General features: G+C 45.4%; 1 protein-coding gene across 10 annotated transcripts in view; it reads left to right on the top strand.

Annotated features, from left to right (window-relative positions):
* LOC112241913 (guanine nucleotide exchange factor DBS) overlaps positions 1-17,555 on the top strand; it is a 103,487-nt gene that overhangs the window by 65,523 nt on the left and 20,409 nt on the right. For all 10 annotated transcript variants that reach the window (XR_006083129.1, XR_006083131.1, XR_006083130.1 and 7 more), the window contains exons 11-16: positions 203-394; positions 10,106-10,297; positions 15,280-15,439; positions 16,369-16,433; positions 16,567-16,640; positions 17,280-17,346. Coding sequence is in view for 7 of the 10 variants with exons in the window: in XM_042319856.1 (XP_042175790.1) it covers positions 203-394; positions 10,106-10,297; positions 15,280-15,439; positions 16,369-16,433; positions 16,567-16,640; positions 17,280-17,346 (750 nt within the window). In the remaining 3 variants the exon portion in view is untranslated. The remainder of the gene's footprint in view (positions 1-202; positions 395-10,105; positions 10,298-15,279; positions 15,440-16,368; positions 16,434-16,566; positions 16,641-17,279; positions 17,347-17,555) is intronic.

Genomic DNA, 17,555 nt, shown 5'->3' with positions numbered 1-17,555 from the left:
TGTTCTCTCTCTCTCTCTCTCTCTCTCTCTCTCTCTCTCTCTCACTATCTCTCTCTCTCTCTCTCTCTCTCTCTCTGTCTCTCTCTCTCTCTGTCTCTCTCTCTCTCTGTCTCTCTCTCTCTCTCTCTCTCTCTCTCTCTCTCTCTGTCTCTCTCTCTCTCCCTCTCTCCCTCTCACACACTCTCTCTCTCTCTCTCTGTAGGAGGTATTGGACGAAGCCCAGGCTTTGGCCCGAGAGGGTGACGAGTTGATCCAGAGCTCTCACTACGCTGAGGACTCCATCCAGCCCAAATGCAGCGAGCTCCGAGCCGTGAGCAAGGAACTTAGTTCCACCCTGAGAGCAAGGAAAGATCACCTACTCAGAGCTATGGAACTACACCACAATCTGGAGAGGGTGAGAGGGACAGACACACACACACACAAGTACTGTATATACACAGATATACTGTATATATATACACACACACATATATATATAGATATATATCTATATATAGATATATACAGTGCCTTGCGAAAGTATTCGGCCCCCTTGAACTTTGCGACCTTTTGCCACATTTCAGGCTTCAAACATAAAGATATAAAACTGTATTTTTTTGTGAAGAATCAACAACAAGTGGGACACAATCATGAAGTGGAACGACATTTATTGGATATTTCAAACTTTTTTAACAAATAAAAAACTGAAAAATTGGGTGTGCAAAATTATTCAGCCCCCTTAAGTTAATACTTTGTAGCGCCACCTTTTGCTGCGATTACAGCTGTAAGTCACTTGGGGTATGTCTCTATCAGTTTTGCACATCGGGAGACTGACATTTTTTCCCATTTCTCCTTGCAAAACAGCTCGAGCTCAGTGAGGTTGGATGGAGAGCATTTGTGAACAGCAGTTTTCAGTTCTTTCCACAGATTCTCGATTGGATTCAGGTCTGGACTTTGACTTGGCCATTCTAACACCTGGATATGTTTATTTTTGAACCATTCCATTGTAGATTTTGCTTTATGTTTTGGATCATTGTCTTGTTGGAAGACAAATCTCCGTCCCAGTCTCAGGTCTTTTGCAGACTCCATCAGGTTTTCTTCCAGAATGGTCCTGTATTTGGCTCCATCCATCTTCCCATCAATTTTAACCATCTTCCCTGTCCCTACTGAAGAAAAGCAGGCCCAAACCATGATGCTGCCACCACCATGTTTGACAGTGGGGATAGTGTGTTCAGGGTGATGAGCTGTGTTGCTTTTACGCCAAACATTTGGTCAGGTTTCATCTGACCAGAGCACCTTCTTCCACATGTTTGGTGTGTCTCCCAGGTGGCTTGTGGCAAACTTTAAACAACACTTTTTATGGATATCTTTAAGAAATGGCTTTCTTCTTGCCACTCTTCCATAAAGGCCAGATTTGTGCAATATACGACTGATTGTTGTCCTATGGACAGAGTCTCCCACCTCAGCTGTAGATCTCTGCAGTTCATCCAGAGTGATCATGGGCCTCTTGGCTGCATCTCTGATCAGTCTTCTCCTTGTATGAGCTGAAGGTTTCGAGAGACGGCCAGGTCTTGGTAGATTTGCAGTGGTCTGATACTCCTTCCATTTCAATATTATCGCTTACACAGTTTTCCTTGGGATGTTTAAAGCTTGGGAAATCTTTTTGTATCCAAATCCGGCTTTAAACTTCTTCACAACAGTATCTCGGACCTGCCTGGTGTGTTCCTTGTTCTTCATGATGCTCTCTGCGCTTTTAACGGACCTCTGAGACTATCACAGTGCAGGTGCATTTATACGGAGACTTGATTACACACAGGTGGATTGTATTTATCATCATTAGTCATTTAGGTCAACATTGGATCATTCAGAGATCCTCACTGAACTTCTGGAGAGAGTTTGCTGCACTGAAAGTAAAGGGGCTGAATAATTTTGCACGCCCAATTTTTCAGTTTTTGATTTGTTAAAAAAGTTTGAAATATCCAATAAATGTCGTTCCACTTCATGATTGTGTCCCACTTTTTGTTGATTCTTCACAAAAAAATACAGTTTTATATCTTTATGTTTGAAGCCTGAAATGTGGCAAAAGATCGCAAAGTTCAAGGGGGCCGAATACTTTCGCAAGGCACTGTATATATAGATATATAGATATATAGATATAGATATAGATATACAGTCTGGAAAGAATGAAGAGACCACTGCAAAATTATCAGTTTCTCTGGTTTTGCTATGTCTAGGTATGTTTATAGGTAAGTGTTTGGGTAAAATGAACATTTTAGTTTTATTCTATAAACTACTGACAACATTTCTCCCAAATTCCAAGTAAAAACATTGTCATTTAGAGCATTTATTTGCAGAAAATGACAACTGGTCAAAATAACAAGAAAGATGCAGTGTTGTAAGACCGAATAATGCAAAGAAAATAAGTTCATATTCATTTTTAAACAACACAATACTAATGTTTTAACTTAGGAAGAGTTCAGAAATCAATATTTGGTGGAATAACCCTGATTTTCAATCCCAGCGTTCATGCGTCTTGTTCTGCTCCCCACCAGTCTTTCACATTGATGTCGGCTGACTTTATGCCACTCCTGGCGCAAAAGTTCAAGCAGCTTGGCTTGTGACCATCCATCTTCCTCTTGATCACATTCCAGAGGTTTCCAACGGGGTTCAGGTCTGGAGATTGGGCTGGCCATGACAGGGTCTTGATCTGGAGGTCCTCCATCCACACCTTGATTGACCTGGCTGTGTAGCATGGAACATTGTCCTGCTGAAAAAACAAATCCTCAGAGTTGGGGAACATTGTCAGAGAAGAAGGAAGAAGGTTTTCTTCCAGGACAACCTTGTACGTGGCTTGATTCATGTGTCCTTCACAAAGACAAATCTGCCTGATTCCAGCCTTGCTGAAGCACCCCCAGATCATCACTGATCCTCCACCAAATGTCACAGTGGGTGTGAGACACTGTGGCTTGTAGGCCTCTCCAGCTCTCACACCCACTGTGAAATTTGGTGGAGGATTGGCAATTTCACACATGGAATAGTCTTAATTTCTCAGAACAAGAATAGACTGATGAGTTTCAGAACAAAGTTCTTTGTTTCTGGCCATTTTGAGCCTGTAATCAAACCCACAAATGCTGATGCTCCAGATACTCAACTAGTCTTAACAAGGCCAGTTTGACTGGTTCTTTAATCAGCACAATAGTTGTCAGGTGTACTAACATAATTACAAAATTATTTTCAAATGATCAATTAGCCTTATCTAATGATCAATTAGCCTTAAATTATAAACTTAGATTAGCTAACACAGCATGCCATTGGAACACAGGAGTGATGGTTGCTGATAATGGGCCTCTGTACTCCTGTGTAGATATTCATAGAAAATGGGCAATTTCCAGCTACAATAGTCATTTACATCATTAACAATGTCTACACTGTATTTCTGATCAATTTGATATTATTTTAATGGATTTTAAAAAATTACCTTTTCTTTCAAAAACGAGAATTTCTAAGTAACTTTTGAACAGTAGTGTAAAGTTGAAGTCGGAAGTTTACATACACCTTAGCCAAATACATTTAAACTCCGTTTTTCACCATTCCTGACATTTAATCCTAGTAAAAATTCCCTGTCTTAGCTCAGTTAGGATCACCACTTTATTTTAAGAATGTGAAATGTCAGAATAATAGTAGAATAATAATAGAGAGAAGGATTTATTTCAGATTTTATTTCCTTCATCACATTCCCAGTGGGTCAGAAGTTTACATACACTCAATTAGTATTTGGTAGTATTGCCATTAAATTGTTTAACTTGGGTCAAACGTTTCGGGTAGCCTTCCACAAACGTCCCACAATAAGTTGGGTGAATTTTGGCCCATTCCTCCTGACAGAGCTGGTGTAATCAGATTTGTAGGCCTCCTTGCTCGCACACACTTTTCAGTTCTGTCCACACATTTTCTGTAGGATTGAGGTCAGGGCTTTGTGATGGCCACTCTAATACCTTGATTTTGTTGTTCTTTGGAAGTATGCTTGCGGTCATTGTCCATTTGGAAGACCCATTTGCGACCAAGCTTTAACTTCCTGACTGATGTCTTGAGATGTTGCTTCAATATATCCACATCACTTTCCTCCTCATGATGTCCTCTATTTTGTAAAGTGCACCAGTCCCTCCTGCAGCAAAGCACCCACACAACATGATGCTGCCACCCCCGTGCTTCACGGTTGGGATGGTGTTCTTCAGCTTGCAAGTCTCCCCCTTTTTCCTCCAAACATAACGATGGTCATTGTGACCAAACAGTTCTATTTTTGTTTCATCAGATCAGAGGACATTTCTCCAAAAAGTATGATCTTTGTCCTCATGTGCAGTTACAAACCGTAGTCTGGCTTTTTATGGCGGTTTTGGAGCAGTGGCTTCTTCCTTGCTGAGTGGCCTTTCAGGTTATGTCAATATAGGACTCGTTTTACTGTGGATATAGATACTTTTGTACCTGCTTCCTCCAGCATCTTCACAAGGTCCTTTGCTGTTGTTCTGGGATTGATTTGCACTTTTCTCAACAAAGTACGTTCATCTCTAGGAGACAGAATGCGTCTCCTTCCTGAGCGGTATGAAGGCTGCGTGGTCCCATGGTGTTTATAGTTGCGTACTATTGTTTGTACAGATGAACGGGGTACCTTCAGGCGTTTGGAAATTGCTCCCAAGTATGAACCAGACTTGTGGAGGTCTCCAATTTATTTTCTGAGGTCTTGGCTGATTTCTTTTGATTTTCCCATGATGTCAAGCAAGGAAGCACTGAGTTTGAAGGTAGGCCATGAAATACATCCACAGGTATACCGCCAATTGATTAAAATGATGTCAATTAACCTATCAGAAGCTTCTAAAGCCATGACATAATTTTCTGGAATTTTCTAAGCTGTTTAAAGGCACAGTCAACTTAGTGTATAGTAACTTCTGACCCACTGGAATTGTGATACAGTGAATTATAAGTGAAATAATCTGTCTGTAAACAATTGTTGGAAAAATGACTTGTGTCATGCACAAAGTAGATGTCCTAACCGACTTACCAAAACTATAGTTTGTTAACAAGAAATTTGTGGAGTGGTTGAAAAACGAGTTTTACTGACTCCACCCTAAGTGTATGTAAACTTCCGACTTCAACTATACACACATATACTGTATATACACACACAGACTGTATGTACACACACACACACACACATATATAGTACCAGTCAAAAGTTTGGACACACCTACTCATTCAAGTTTTTTTTTTTTTTTTTAAACTATTTTCTACATTGTAGAATAATAGTGAAGACATCAAAACTATGAAATAACACGTATGGAATCATGTAGCAACCAAAAAAGGGTTTTTATCAAATCTAAATATATGTTACGATTGAGATTCTTCAATGTAGCCACCCTTTGCCTTGATGACAGTTTGGCACACTCTTGACATTCCCTCAATGTGCTTCATGCTGCTGCAGAGGATAAGTTCATTAAAGGTACCAGCCTCAGAAATTGTAGCCCAAATAAATGCTTCAGAGTTCAAGTAACAGACGCATCTCAACATCAACTGTTCAGAGGAGACTGCGTGAATCAGGCCTTCATGGTCGAATTGCTGCAAAGAAACCACTTCTAAACAGTCCCTCCAGGCCTTCATGGTTGAATTACTGCATAGAAACCACTACTAAACAGTCCCTCCAGATTTTCATGGTTGAATTACTGCATAGAAACCACTACTAAACAGTCCCTCCAGATTTTCATGGTTGAATTACTGCATAGAAACCACTACTAAACAGTCCCTCCAGATTTTCATGGTTGAATTACTGCATAGAAACCACTACTAAACAGTCCCTCCAGATTTTCATGGTTGAATTACTGCATAGAAACCACTACTAAACAGTCCCTCCAGGCCTTCATGGTTGAATTACTGCATAGAAACCACTTCTAAACAGTCCCTCCAGGCCTTCATGGTTGAATTACTGCATAGAAACCACTACTAAACAGTCCCTCCAGATTTTCATGGTTGAATTACTGCATAGAAACCACTACTAAACAGTCCCTCCAGATTTTCATGGTTGAATTACTGCATAGAAACCACTACTAAACAGTCCCTCCAGATTTTCATGGTTGAATTACTGCATAGAAACCACTACTAAACAGTCCCTCCAGATTTTCATGGTTGAATTACTGCATAGAAACCACTACTAAACAGTCCCTCCAGATTTTCATGGTTGAATTACTGCATAGAAACCACTACTAAACAGTCCCTCCAGATTTTCATGGTTGAATTACTGCATAGAAACCACTACTAAACAGTCCCTCCAGATTTTCATGGTTGAATTACTGCATAGAAACCACTACTAAACAGTCCCTCCAGATTTTCATGGTTGAATTACTGCATAGAAACCACTACTAAACAGTCCCTCCAGATTTTCATGGTTGAATTACTGCATAGAAACCACTACTAAACAGTCCCTCCAGGTTTTCATGGTTGAATTACTGCATAGAAACCACTACTAAACAGTCCCTCCAGATTTTCGCAATTTTTTGTGTGATTTCTGAGGCCAAACCTGCTTGATTTTGCGGCAGCTTTTCTGAAATTCTGCGATACATTTTGCAATGTTTTTTTCAAGTTCATTTCATATACCGATAAATAAATAAATAAATAATAAAAAAGTAATGTCTTTCTAATAAGTTGACTTCAAAATACTTGAGATTGTGATTTTTTTCGTAAGGTCAGAATATGTGATTTTTTTTCTGAAGGGGTCGTAAAGGTCAGAATATGTGATTGATATGTACTATTGCATTTTTTCTTATCCAGAAAAGTCCGTATTAGCTTTTGTGATCCATATTAAGTTTTACAGAGAGTGTATAACGGCAAAGCTGACAAATTACACTCAGTGCTTTGAGCAATGCTCACCATAGACAGACTGGGGAGAGCAGAGAGCCGACCACCCTACTAAAGCCAAGGTTAGACTGGGGAGAGCAGAGTGTTTACCACCCTACTAAAGCCAAGGTTAGACTGGGGAGAGCAGAGTGTTTACCACCCTACTAAAGCCAAGGTTAGACTGAGGAGAGCAGAGTGCCGACCACCCTACTAAAGCCAAGGTTAGACTGAGGAGAGCAGAGTGCCGACCACCCTACTAAAGCCAAGGTTAGACTGGGGAGAGCAGAGCGCCGACCACCCTACTAAAGCAAAGGTTAGACTGGGGAGAGCAGAGTGCCGACCACCCTACTAAAGCCAAGGTTAGACTGGGGAGAGCAGAGTGCCGACCACCCTACTAAAGCCAAGGTTAGACTGGGGAGAGCAGAGTGCCGACCACCCTACTAAAGCCAAGGTTAGATTGAGGAGAGCAGAGTGCCGACCACCCTACTAAAGCCAAGGTTAGACTGAGGAGAGCAGAGTGCCGACCACCCTACTAAAGCCAAGGTTAGACTGGGGAGAGCAGAGTGCCGACCACCCTACTAAAGCCAAAGTTAGACTGGGGAGAGCAGAGTGCCGACCACCCTACTAAAGCCAAGGTTAGACTGGGGAGAGCAGAGTGCCGACCACCCTACTAAAGCCAAGGTTAGCGGAGTTAAAGTTTGAGTAAAACGACACTCACCTTGATTCTTTCAGAGCTTACCACAGTCTTCCATGCTACCACTTCAGTCACAGTGGTCTGCCGCTGCTGTGGGAACTGTTCTGACATTCTCATATGCTTTGCTTATTCGAAGTGACTGTTGATTGTTGAATTTCTCCAGTTTACAAAAACATTTTGACATTTTTTTGTGCGCTCGTTAACTGTTATTTTTAGTTGGCAAATGAGATTGATTTCTGTTCATTGTACTGCCTATCAGCCATCAACAATCACCCATCATCTTCACACGTGAATACGATGACAGGCCAGGGGGGAAAACTTTGTTGAATTGAGCCATTTTCCATGGTAACAGCACAGTAATTGGTCAAAATTACGAACCCGCTTTTGATTGGACCCTTTTATGCGCTAAAAGTGCGGGGATTGGTCAAAATTGCGAGCTCTCGCATAATATGCGCTGATTGGTTGGGCAAAAAAGTATTTAGTCAGCCACCAATTGTGCAAGTCTTCACAAGGTTTTCAAACACTGTTGCTGGTATTTTGGCCCATTCCTCCATGCAGATCTCCTCTAGAGCAGTGATGTTTTGGGGCTGTTGCTGGGCAACACGGACTTTCAACTCCCTCCAAAGATTTTCTATGGGGTTGAGATCTGGAGACTGGCTAGGCCACTCCAGGATCTTGAAATGCTTCTTACGAAGCCACTCCTTCGTTGCCCGGGCGGTGTGTTTGGGATCATTGTCATGCTGAAAGACCCAGCCACGTTTCATCTTCAATGCCCTTGCTGATGGTAGGCTTTGTTACTTTGGTCCCAGCTCTCTGCAGGTCATTCACTAGGTTCCCCCGTGTGGTTCTGGGATTTTTGCTCACTGTGATCATTTTGACCCCACGGGGTGAGATCTTGCGTGGAGCCTCAGATCGAGGGAGATTATCAGTGGTCTTGTATGTCTTCCATTTCCTAATAATTGCTCCCACAGCTGATTTCTTCAAACCAAGCTGCTTGCCTATTGCAGATTCAGTCTTCCCAGCCTGGTGCAGGTGTACAATTTTGTTTCTGGTGTCCTTTGACAGCTCTTTGGTCTTGGCCATAGTGGAGTTTGGAGTGTGACTGTTTGCGGTTGTGGACAGGTGTCTTTTATACTGATAACAAGTTCAAACAGGTGCCATTAATACAGGTAATGAGTGGAGGACAGAGGAGCCTCTTAAAGAAGAAGTTACAGGTCTGTGAGAGCCAGAAATCTTGCTTGTTTGTAGTTGACCAAATACTTATTTTCCACCATAATTTGCAAATAAATTCATAAAAAATCCTACAGTGTGATTTTCTGGATTTTTTTTCTCAATTTTGTCTGTCATAGTTGAAGTGTACCTATGATGAAAATTACAGGCCTCTCTCATGTTTTTAAGTGGGAGAACTTGCACAATTGGTGGCTGACTAAATACTTTTTTGCCCCACTGTATATATATATATATATATATATATATACACACACACACACACACACACACACACACACACACACACACACATAAAGTCAATCAAATGAAATCAAACACGCACACACGTACTCTCACACACCACCTCATGAACCTCTAAAAACTCACTTTCCCTCTCTCTCTCTCTCTCTCTCTCTCTCTCTCTCTCTCTCTCTCTCTCTCTCTCTCTCTCAATTCAATTAAATTCAAGGGGCTTTATTGGCATGGGAAACATGTGTTAACATTGCCAAAGCAAGTGAGGTAGATAATATACAAAAGTGAAATAAACAATAAAAATTAACAGTAAACATCACACATACAGAAATTTCAAAACAATAAAGACATTACAAATGTCATATTATACATATATATATATATATATATATATATATATATATATATATATATATACAGTGTTGTAACGATGTACAAATGGTTAAAGAATACAAGGGAAAATAAATAAGCATAAATATGGGTTGTATTTACAATGGTGTTTGTTCTTCACTGGTTGCCCTTTTCTCGTGGCAACAGGTCACAAATCTTGCTGCTGTGATGGCACACTGTGGAATTTCCCCCAGTAGATATGGGAGTTTATCAAAATTGGATTTGTTTTCGAATTCTTTGTGGATCTGTGTAATCTGAGGGAAATATGTCTCTCTAATATGGTCATACGTTGGACAGGAGGTTAGGAAGTGCAGCTCAGTTTCAACCTCATTTTGTGGGCAGTGAGCACATAGCCTGTCTTCTCTTGAGAGCCAGGTCTGTCTACGGCGGCCTTTCTCAATAGCAAGGCTATGCTCACTAAGTCTGTACATAGTCAAAGCTTTTCTTAATTTTGGGTCAGTCACAGTGGACAGGTATTCCGCCACTGTGTACTCTCTGTTTAGGGCCAAATAGCATTCTAGTTTGCTCTGTTTTTTTGTTAATTCTTTCCAATGTGTCAAGTAATTATCTTTTTGTTTTCTCATGATTTGTTTCTCATGATTTGTATCTCTCTCTCTCTCTCTCTCTCTCTCTCTCTCTCTCTCTCTCTCTCTCTCTCTCTCTCTCTCTCTCTCTCTCTCTCTCTCTCTCTCTCTCTCTCAGGCTGCTAAATGGTGTGGTGATGGCCTCTACCTGCTGGCCTCCCAGCCCGTGGACAAGTGTCAGTCACATGAAGGGGCGGAGTCAGCGCTGCAGGAAATGGAGCATTACCTAGATACGGCGGGACACAACAAACTAACTGATCCTAGCTCCATCTACAGTGATTACAAGACAGTGCTCAACCAGGACTTCAGGGTAAGGGGATCCAACTCTCTGACATGAATCCATGTCTGGATATCACTAAAATCTGTCATCATAACGTCAATAAGTCAACGCAAATAAAATAAAATAAACAGCTGTCAACACCTGTGAGTGTCCCACAGTAATGTTGCTCCTTGATCCTCTGCACCCCTCTCTCCTTTCCTCTTCTCTCCTTCTCTCATCTCCCCTCTTTCCTCTCCTCTCCCCCTTTCCTCTCCTCTCCTCCTCTCATCTCCCCCTTTCCTCTCCTCTCCTCTTCTCATATCCCCTTTCCTCTCCTCTCATATCCCCTTTCCTCTCCTCTCCTCCTCTCATATCCCTTTCCTCTCCTCCTCTCATATCCCCTTTCCTCTCCTCTCATCTCCCCTTTCCTCTCCTCTCCTCCTCTCACCCCCTTTAATCTCCTTTCTTCCTCTCATATCCCCTTTCCTCTCCTCTCATATCCCCTTTCCTCTCATCTCCCATTTCCTCTCCTCTCCTCCTCTCATCTCCCCTCTTTCCTCTCCTCTCATCTCCCCCTTTCCTCTCCTCTCATCTCCCCCTTTCCTCTCCCTCTCATCTCCCCCTTTTCTCTCTCCTCTCATCTCCCCCTTTCCTCTCCTCTCATATCCCCTTTCCTCTCCTCCTCTCATCTCCCCTTTCCTCTCCTCTCATCTCCCCTCTTTCCTCTCCTCTCATATCCCCTCTTTCCTCTCCTCTCATCTCCCCTCTTTCCTCTCCTCTCATCTCCCCTTTCCTCTCCTCCTCTCATCTCCCCCTTTCTCTCCTCTCATCTCCCCCTTTCCTCTCCTCTCATCTCCCCTTTCCTCTCCTCTCCTCCTCCTCATCTCCCCTCTTTCCTCTCCTCTCATCTCCCCTCTTTCCTCTCCTCTCATCTCCCCCTTTCCTCTCCTCTCATCTCCCCTCTTTCCTCTCCTCTCATCTCCCCCTTTCCTCTCCTCTCATCTCCCCTATTTCCTCTCCTCTCATATCCCCTTTCCTCTCCTCCTCTCATCTCCCCTCTTTCCTCTCCTCTCATCTCCCCTTTTCCTCTCCTCTCATCTCCCCCTTTCCTCTCCTCTCATCTCCCTCTTTCCTCTCTCCTCTCATATCCCCTTTCCTCTCCCTCTCCTCCTCTCCCCCTTTCCTCTCCTCTCATCTCCCCTTTCCTCTCCTCTCATCTCCCCTTTCCTCTCCTCTCATCTCCCCTTTCCTCTCCTCTCATCTCCCCCTCTTTCCTCTCCTCTCATCTCCCCTTTCCTCTCCTCTCCTCCTCTCATCTCCCCTCTTTCCTCTCCTCTCATCTCCCCTCTTTCCTCTCCTCTCATCTCCCCTTTCCTCTCCTCCTCTCATCTCCCCTTTCCTCTCCTCCTCTCATCTCCCCCTTTCCTCTCCTCCTCTCATCTCCCCCTTTCCTCTCCTCCTCTCATCTCCCCTCTTTCCTCTCCTCCTCTCATCTCCCCCTTTCCTCTCCTCCTCTCATCTCCCCTTTCCTCTCCTCCTCTCATCTCCCCCTTTCCTCTCCTCTCATCTCCCCCTTTCTTCTCCTCTCATCTCCCCTTTCCTCTCCTCTCATCTCCCCCTTTTCCTCTCCTCTCATCTCCCCTTTCCTCTCCTCTCATCTCCTCCTCTCATCTCCCCTTTTTCCTCTCCTCCTCTCATCTCCTCCTCTCATCTCCCCCTTTCCTCTCCTCCTCTCATCTCCCCCTTTCCTCTCCTCCTCTCATCTCCTCCTCTCATCTCTCCCCTTTCCTCTCCTCCTCTCATCTCCCCTTTTCCTCTCCTCCTCTCATCTCCCCTCCTCTCATCTCCTCCTCTCATCTCCCCTTCCTCTCCTCCTCTCATCTTCCCTTTCCTCTCCTCTCATCTCCCCCTTTCCTCTCCTCCTCTCATCTCCCTTTTCCTCTCCTATCATCTCCTCTTTCCTCTCCTCTCATCTCCCCCTTTCCTCTCCTCCTCTCATCTCCTCCTCTCATCTCCCCTTTCCTCTCCTCCTCTCATCTCCCCCTTTCCTCTCCTCCTCTCATCTCCCCTCTTTCCTCTCCTCCTCTCATCTCCTCCTCTCATCTCCCCTTTCCTCTCCTCCTCTCATCTCCCCTTTCCTCTCCTCCTCTCATCTCCCCCTTTCCTCTCCTCCTCTCATCTCCCCTTTCCTCTCCTCCTCTCATCTCCCCCTTTCCTCTCCTCCTCTCATCTCCCCTTTCCTCTCCTCCTCTCATCTCCCCTTTCCTCTCCTCCTCTCATCTCCCCCTTTCCTCTCCTCCTCTCATCTCCCCTCTTTCCTCTCCTCCTCTCATCTCCCCCTTTCCTCTCCTCCTCTCATCTCCCCCTTTCCTCTCCTCCTCTCATCTCCCCTCTTTCCTCTCCTCCTCTCATCTCCCCCTTTCCTCTCCTCCTCTCATCTCCCCTTTCCTCTCCTCCTCTCATCTCCCCTTTCCTCTCCTCTCATCTCCCCCTTTCTTCTCCTCTCATCTCCCCTTTCCTCTCCTCTCATCTCTCCCTTTCCTCTCCTCTCATCTCCCCCTTTCCTCTCCTCTCATCTCCTCCTCTCATCTCCCCCTTTCCTCTCCTCCTCTTTCTCCTCCTCTCATATCCCTTTCCTCTCCTCTCCTCTCCCCCCTTTCCTCTCCTCTCATCTCCCCCTTTCCTCTCCTCTCATCTCTTTTTCCTCTCCTCTCATCTCCCCCTTTCCTCTCCTCTCATCTCCCCTCTTTCCTCCTCCTCTCATCTCCCCTTTCCTCTCCTCTCCTCCTCTCATCTCCCCTCTTTCCTCTCCTCTCATCTCCCCTCTTTCCTCTCCTCTCATCTCCCCCTTTCCTCTCCTCCTCTCATCTCCCCTTTCCTCTCCTCCTCTCATCTCCCCTTTCCTCTCCTCCTCTCATCTCCCCTTTCCTCTCCTCCTCTCATCTCCCCTCTTTCCTCTCCTCCTCTCATCTCCCCTTTCCTCTCCTCCTCTCATCTCCCCTTTCCTCTCCTCCTCTCATCTCCCCCTTTCCTCTCCTCTCATCTCCCCCTTTCTTCTCCTCTCATCTCCCCCTTTCCTCTCCTCTCATCTCCCCCTTTCCTCTCCTCTCATCTCCCCCTTTCCTCTCCTCTCATCTCCTCCTCTCATCTCCCCCTTTCCTCTCCTCCTCTCATCTCCTCCTCTCATCTCCCCTTTTCCTCTCCTCCTCCCTCATCTCCCCTTTTCCTCTCCTCCTCTCATCTCCTCCTCTCATCTCCCCCTTTCCTCTCCTCCTCTCATCTCCCCCTTTCCTCTCCTCCTCTCATCTCCCCCTCTCATCTCCTCCTCTCATCTCCCCCTTTCCTCTCCTCCTCTCATCTTCCCCTTTCCTCTCCTCTCATCTCCCCTTTTTCCTCTCCTCCTCTCATCTCCCCCTTTCCTCTCCTATCATCTCCCTCTTTCCTCTCCTCTCATCTCCCCCTTTCCTCTCCTCCTCTCATCTCCTCCTCTCATCTCCCCCTTTCTCTCCTCCTCTCATCTCCCCCTTTCCTCTCCTCCTCTCATCTCCCTTTTCCTCTCCTCCTCTCATCTCCTCCTCTCATCTCCCCCTTTCCTCTCCTCCTCTCATCTCCCCTTTCCTCTCCTCCTCTCATCTCCCCCTTTCCTCTCCTCCTCTCATCTCCCCTTTCCTCTCCTCCTCTCATCTCCCCTTTTCCTCTCCTCCTCTCATCTCCCCTCTTTCCTCTCCTCCTCTCATCTCCCCTTTTCCTCTCCTCCTCTCATCTCCCCCTTTCCTCTCCTCCTCTCATCTCCCCCTTTCCTCTCCTCCTCTCATCTCCCCCTTTCCTCTCCTCCTCATCTCCCCTTTCCTCTCCTCCTCTCATCTCCCCTCTTTCCTCTCCTCCTCTCATCTCCCCCTTTCCTCTCCTCCTCTCATCTCCCCCTTTCCTCTCCTCCTCTCATCTCCCCCTTTCCTCTCCTCTCATCTCCCCCTTTCTTCTCCTCTCATCTCCCCCTTTCCTCTCTCTCTCATCTCCCCCTTTCCTCTCCTCTCATCTCCCCCTTTCCTCTCCTCTCATCTCCTCCTCTCATCTCCCCTTTTCCTCTCCTCCTCTCATCTCCTCCTCTCATCTCCCCCTTTCCTCTCCTCCTCTCATCTCCCCTTTCCTCTCCTCCTCTCATCTCCTCCTCTCATCTCCCCTTTTTCCTCTCCTCCTCTCATCTCCCCCTTCCTCTCCTCCTCTCATCTCCCCCTTTCCTCTCCTCCTCTCATCTCCTCCTCTCATCTCCCCCTTTCCTCTCCTCCTCTCATCTCCCCTTTCCTCTCCTCTCATCTCCCCCTTTCCTCTCCTCTCATCTCCCTCTTTCCTCTCCTCTCATCTCCCTTTTCCTCTCCCTCTCATCTCCCCTTTCCTCTCCTCCTCTCATCTCCTCCTCTCATCTCCCCCTTTCCTCTCATCCTCTCATCTCCCCCTTTCCTCTCCTCCTCTCATCTCCCCCTTTCCTCTCCTCCTCTCATCTCCCCCTTTCCTCTCCTCCTCTCATCTCCCCCTTTCCTCTCCTCCTCTCATCTCCCCCTTTCCTCTCCTCTCATCTCCCCTTTCCTCTCCTCCTCTCATCTCCCCATTCCTCTCCTCTCATCTCCCCCATTCCTCTCCTCTCATCTCCCCTTTCCTCTCCTCTCATCTCCCCTTTTCCTCTCCTCTCATCTCCCCCTTTCCTCTCCTCTCATCTCCCCCTTTCCTCTCCTCTCATCTCCCCTTTCCTCTCCTCTCATCTCCCCCTTTCCTCTCCTCCTCTCATCTCCCCATTCCTCTCCTCTCATCTCCCCCTTTCCTCTCCTCTCATCTCCCCCTTTCCTCTCCTCTCATCTCCCCCTTTCCTCTCCTCTCATCTCCCCCTTTCCTCTCCTCTCATCTCCCCCTTTCCTCTCCTCTCATCTCCTCCTCTCATATCCCCTTTCCTCTCCTCTCATCTCCCTCTTTCCTCTCCTCTCATCTCCCCCTTTCCTCTCCTCTCATATCCCCTTTCCTTTCCTTTCCTCCTCCCTCAGGACCAAATAGATAAAGTCTTTCAGAAGCAGGTATCCGTGCAGGAGATGTTTGAGAAGAGGATGGTCAGTCTGAAGAAGCTGGCAGCCAAACAAACCAGGCCAGTCCAGCCTGTGGCCCCAAGGCCTGAAGCCTTCATCAAGTCCCCACTCTCCTCGCCAGGTGAGCCCCGACATATCACATGTCCTTATACATCACCACTCCTAACATACCACCAGTCCTAACATACCACAAGTCCTAATATACCACCACTCCTTACATACCACCAGTCCTAACATACCACCAGTCCTAACATACCACCAGTCCTTACATAACACCAGTCATAACATACCACCACTCCTAACATACCACCACTCCTAACATACCACCAGTCCTAACATACCACCAGTCCTAATATACCACCACTCCTTACATACCACCAGTCCTAACATACCACCAGTCCTAACATACCACCAGTCCTTACATAACACCAGTCCTTACATACCACCAGTCATAACATACCACCAGTCCTAACATACCACCAGTCCTTACATAACACCAGTCATAACATACCACCAGTCCTAACATACCACCAGTCCTAATATACCACCACTCCTTACATACCACCAGTCCTAACATACCACCACTCCTTACATACCACCAGTCCTAACATACCACCAGTCATAACATACCACCAGTCCTAATATACCACCAGTCCTTACATACCACCAGTCATAACATACCACCAGTCCTAACATACCACCAGTCCTAATATACCACCACTCCTTACATACCACCAGTCCTAACATACCACCACTCCTTACATACCACCAGTCCTTACATACCACCAGTCATAACATACCACCAGTCCTAATATACCACCAGTCCTTACATACCACCAGTCATAACATACCACCAGTCCTAACATACCACCAGTCCTTACATAACACCAGTCATAACATACCACCAGTCCTAATATACCACCAGTCCTTACATACCACCAACATAGAGTTAATGCTCTTTTAACTGGAACAGTCAATGTATATTTAGATACGTGTATAGTGTCAATTTCCCACCTCATGTCCGCACCTCTCTCTTCCTCTGCGCCATAGCAAAGAGAGTGCTGGAGAAGAGTTGCTCAGAGGGAGACTCTGTGAATGGGGTCAGCAGTAGAACAGTAAGTAGAGGTTCCTCTTACTTTGGTCAGTCTTTTACTGTGGGGTAGTATTGTCATACCAGTAGTATGTATGTTAAAGGAGACACTAGCTCCAGTCATTTCAGTAGATCCTCATCCTATCCTGTGTTCTCAGGTGGAGGGCCAGCTACAGAGCAGCAGAAGTACCTCACTGTCAGAGGAGGACGAGAACCTGGCCATCCTCAGAAAGTAAGTTCTGTCTGTGTGATGATGTATGATGGCTAGTGTCTTCGTTATGTCTGACCATCTGTCTGTATTGAGTCTTTGATGTTTCTCTGTGTTGTGTTGTTTTCTCTGTGTTGTGTTGATTTCTCTGTGTTGTGTTTCACCCCATAGAAATAAGAATTATAAAGGCTCCCTAGTCATCTGGTGTCTGTATCATGCATGGCCTGTGTGTAAGCTATAGCATCTGTCTGTATTGTTATAATAGAATTATGTCTGACCAGTCTATAAATTATAATATAATCATGTCTGACACGTCTATATTATTATAATTATGTCTGACAAGTCTATATTATTCTAATATAATTATGTCTGACACGTCTATATTATTATAATTATGTCTGACCCGTCTATAAATTATAATATAATTATGTCTGACCCGTTTTGGGAGGCAAAATTCCGGTAACTTTCCCAGAATTTTTCCAAAAACATAGTGGGAGGATTCCGGATTTCCTGTTTATTCCTTCTCAATCCCGGGAATCTTCAAACTGGGATTCCTGGAAAACCTAGGAATTTGGGGAAAATTACCGGAATATTGCAACCCTAATCCTGTCTAAAGCCCGACCTGTCTATACTCTGTCTGACCTGTGCTATGTCGCTCTGTAGACATGTAATGAATGAGCTACTGGAGACAGAAAGGGGGTACGTGGAGGAACTGCACTGTGTCCTACAGGTGTGTATCCCTCTCCCCTGAACCATATGAACCCTCAAAATCTCTCCTCTGGACCATATGAACCCTCAATCCCTCTCCTCTGGACCATATGAACCCTCAATCCCTCTCCTCTGGACCATATGAACCCTCAATCCCTCTCTCCTGGACCATATGAACCCTCAATCCCTCTCTCCTGGACCATATGAACCCTCAATCCCTCTCCCTGAACC

This window comes from Oncorhynchus tshawytscha, linkage group LG03 (assembly GCF_018296145.1).
Source record: "Oncorhynchus tshawytscha isolate Ot180627B linkage group LG03, Otsh_v2.0, whole genome shotgun sequence".
Lineage (NCBI taxonomy): Eukaryota > Metazoa > Chordata > Actinopteri > Salmoniformes > Salmonidae > Oncorhynchus > Oncorhynchus tshawytscha.
This window is presented reverse-complemented; position numbering and strand designations above follow the sequence as displayed.